The 3,628-nt window shown below is 42.0% G+C and overlaps 1 protein-coding gene across 1 annotated transcript; it reads left to right on the top strand.

Moving 5' to 3' along the window:
• Positions 1 to 82: 82 nt before the first annotated feature.
• On the top strand, positions 83 to 3,623 carry LOC119345329 (putative disease resistance protein RGA3; the record flags this gene model as incomplete). The annotated part of the gene is made up of 2 exons (XM_037615453.1): positions 83 to 1,204; positions 2,496 to 3,623. Coding segments are annotated over exons 1-2 (2,250 nt in total), but the record flags the coding sequence as incomplete, so codon positions are not given.
• Positions 3,624 to 3,628: the final 5 nt, after the last annotated feature.

The following is a 3,628-nucleotide window of genomic DNA, read 5'->3' as shown; positions in this document are numbered from 1 at the left end:
TATGTATGTATGTATGTATGTATGTATGTATGTATGTATGTTGTCCAAAGATTAAATGGTTGCTGTGCGCAGGAAGGAAGCCATGGCGGTTGTTCTTGATGCTTTGGCAGCCCGTGTGATAGAAACGATCATGAACATCGGAGAAGAGAAGATCCGCATGCTGCTAGGCGTCTCCCAGGAGATCAACAAGCTGCGAGGCAACGTGGAGCCCCTCCAAAACCTCCTCACCGATGCCGAGAGGAAGCGCATCACTGACAAGAACGTGCAGGCATGGGTGACCAAGCTCAAGAGCGCCATGTACGAGGCCGATGACATCCTTGATATCTGCCAGCTCGAGGCCATGGAGCGAGAGGAGAAGGAGCACCCCATTGGTGGGGGTGCCTCCCGCTGTTTATCCCTCCGGGAGAAGCTATCATGTTTGGGCTGCCTTGGGGATATCCTCCAGCCGTTCCTGTTCTGCGTGAAGAACCCTGGATTCGCCAATGAGGTAGGCGGCCGCATCAAGAAGCTAAATGATGAGCTGGCCACCATCCGCATGGGCGTCGCTGACTTCAAGTTCATTGACCTTGGCTCCTACGAGCAAAGGAGGAGGCCGCCGGCCAGTTCGGCTTCCTACCCCAGGCGCGAGAATGCACAGTTTGTCCAATCAGATCTTGTGGGGGGTCAGATCAACAAGAATAGAGAGGAACCGGAGCATAGGCTCATCGCCAACAGTCGCCACGAGCATGGTAGCACCGTCGTCGGGGTGGTGGCCATAGTTGGCCAGGGCGGTATAGGGAAGAGCACCCTCGCCAAGAAGGTCTTCGCAAGTGAGGCCATCAAGAAGGAGTTCAAAACCAAGATCTGGCTGAGCATCACTCAACAGTTCACCAAGGTGGACCTGCTAAGAACTGCCATCTCCCAAGCCGGGGGGGTGCATGGTGATGAGAAGGACGAGACAATCCTTGTGAACGCCCTCACCGACACCCTATCAAAAAACAAGTTTCTGTTGGTCATGGATGATGTGTGGAACCAAGAAGCATGGGGCAATGTGCTTCGAACCCCGGTTCTTAAAGCCAATGCTACACAACCAGGAAGCCGAGTCTTGGTTACCTCAAGAAAGGATGATGTTGTTAGGAGCATGGGAGCTTCCATCGTGCGTGTCAACAGGCTAAACGATGAAGATGCTTGGTGCTTTCTAAAGAAACAGCTGCCGCAGCCACAGGTTAGCAACTCATTTGTTTTATAAACAAGTACTTCGCCCCACCAATATTAATTGGCACACCCTTAGTACAACCTACCAAAGTTGTACTAATGGTGCGTCAATTATGGATAGGAGGGAGTACAATATTTGGACATCACTTTAGTCAAACTTTATTAGTACTTGTTCTGCATTTGGGTTGGATGTATGGAATCACATGTGTACGTTTGTATATCAATTTTATTACTCCCTCCTTCCCAAAATATAAGGTGCAATTGACTTTTTAAGGTCTTTGATGCACGACTTTGACCATTAATATATATCAAAGTATATGGATTGGACATGTATAAATGGCATCGTCATATTTGTCTTGCAAAACAAATTTATTTCATATGTATGTATACTAATTTTATGGACATACAATACATGAAAATCATAGTCAAAGTTGCGCAACGAAGACCAGAAAAGTCAAACCGCGCCTTATATTTTGGGAAGCGGGGACTATAATTTAATTTCTTGTTAAGTAGTTTCTCCAATGTTGTCTACGATATTGGCTCAACCGTCAATAGATACATTTGACCGCTGCTTTTGATTTGTATATGTTAATGGAAAAATGCATTCCTGTTATTCATGGCAAATCGAATGGTTCCATTTTCATATGGAAATTTGAATGGTATCCGATATGATGCGCTAGTTGTCACATGATCCGTGGTTTTTAGTTGCGGTGGAACATAAGTCCTACATTGGGAAGAAAATGAGAACTATCAAATGTGTGTATATGTGAATCCATAATTGGCCAGAACAAAATAAAATGGAAAAGTATAGAGAATTGTGCATAAACTTTAATTTTCAAATTCTAATTTAGATAGGAAAATGGTGTTTGTATAAATTTGAGTTCTTTCAAGGTTTTCAATTTTGTAAGTTGGAAGGCTATGTTTCAAGTCTTAGTTTTGAATGTATATTTGCTAGCTTCTGTAAATTTTGTAATTTGTAATTCTGATTATGTATAACCCATTTTTCATCTACAAATGTGTTGTATTTTTGCATATTTACGGACATTATTTTTGTAGAAGTACCGCACATGCTGTTTTCATCCAAGATTATTTTTTCCCTTTTTTTCATTTAAAAAGATATAGCGCATACATCAGTACTACTGTGTGATGTTCTTTTGGAACATGGCTACTTTGTTAGCTCATACATGCTATTTGAATATGAAGTTATGTCTCATAAAAAAGAAATACAAACTCATGTTTATAAGATGTGCAAGTGCAACTGTGAATATTACCATTACTAAATTGCCCTATATTGTTGGCAGGTCGGTGTTGGAAGTGATTTTGATGAGCTGAAAGATATTGGGATGAAGATTATACAAAAATGTGATGGGTTACCACTTGCTATTAAAGTTATGGGTGGACTCTTAAGCACAAGGGATCCTAAGGAACGCGACTGGGAAATTGTTTTACATAAGAATCTTGGTTGGAAAGAAGAAGACGGGGAACAAGAGGAACTAAACTACTCAGTAAGCTTGAGCTACGACGATTTATCTGTAGAGTTGAAGCAATGCTTTCTGTACTACTCACTTTTGCCAAAGGATTCGCGTTTTACAAGTCAGAGAATTGCTAGCATGTGGATTTGTGAAGGGTTTGTTCAGCATGATGGGAGGTCAAATTTAGAACAAATCGATCTAGAACAAATAGGGGCTGATTATCATCGGGAGTTGGTGGCTAGGAATCTTTTGGAACTCAATTATTCAAATAATAACATATGGCAGTACACCTTGCATGATGTTGTCCGCTCATTTGCTCAATTTATGGCTAAAGAAGAAGCGTTCGTGGTTCACAAGGATCAAGTTGACATTAGGAATCTTCTTCCAGAAAACAATTCTATTTGCCGTCTCTCGATAAAATCTACTCATTCAGAACTAGAGTGGACCATCCTAGAGAAGCAAGAAAGATTGAGGACATTATTATTGATAGGCTGTAAGATCAAACCTGGTGTCTCATTGGAAAATTTTGCTAGGCTACGGGTATTGGATATAAGCTCCAAGGAATCTGATTGGTTAGTGGACTCTGTGTGTGAGCTAAGGCACCTAAGATATTTGTCATTCTCCAATACAAATATATCTAGGCTTCCCGGTGACATCCATAAGATGAGGTTCCTTCAACACATTCATCTCCAGAGCTGTACAAAGTTGGAAAAGCTCCCTGACAACATCACAAAACTAGCGTGTTTAAGATATCTTAACTTACGTGGGTCCAATGTAGATGTTATGCCAAGAGGGTTTGGTGGTCTAACAGATTTGAGATCCCTTCATGGGTTTCCAGTGAAGATGGATCGGGACTGGTGCACTTTGGAAGAGTTGGAGGCTCTGTCACATCTTAGAAATCTTTCAGTCCAAGGTCTAGAGAATGTGTGTGGTAGTTCAGTTGCAAAAAGGGCCAAGATTAG

This window comes from Triticum dicoccoides, unplaced genomic scaffold (genome assembly GCF_002162155.2).
Source record: "Triticum dicoccoides isolate Atlit2015 ecotype Zavitan unplaced genomic scaffold, WEW_v2.0 scaffold226278, whole genome shotgun sequence".
Classification (NCBI taxonomy): domain Eukaryota; kingdom Viridiplantae; phylum Streptophyta; class Magnoliopsida; order Poales; family Poaceae; genus Triticum; species Triticum dicoccoides.
This window is presented reverse-complemented; position numbering and strand designations above follow the sequence as displayed.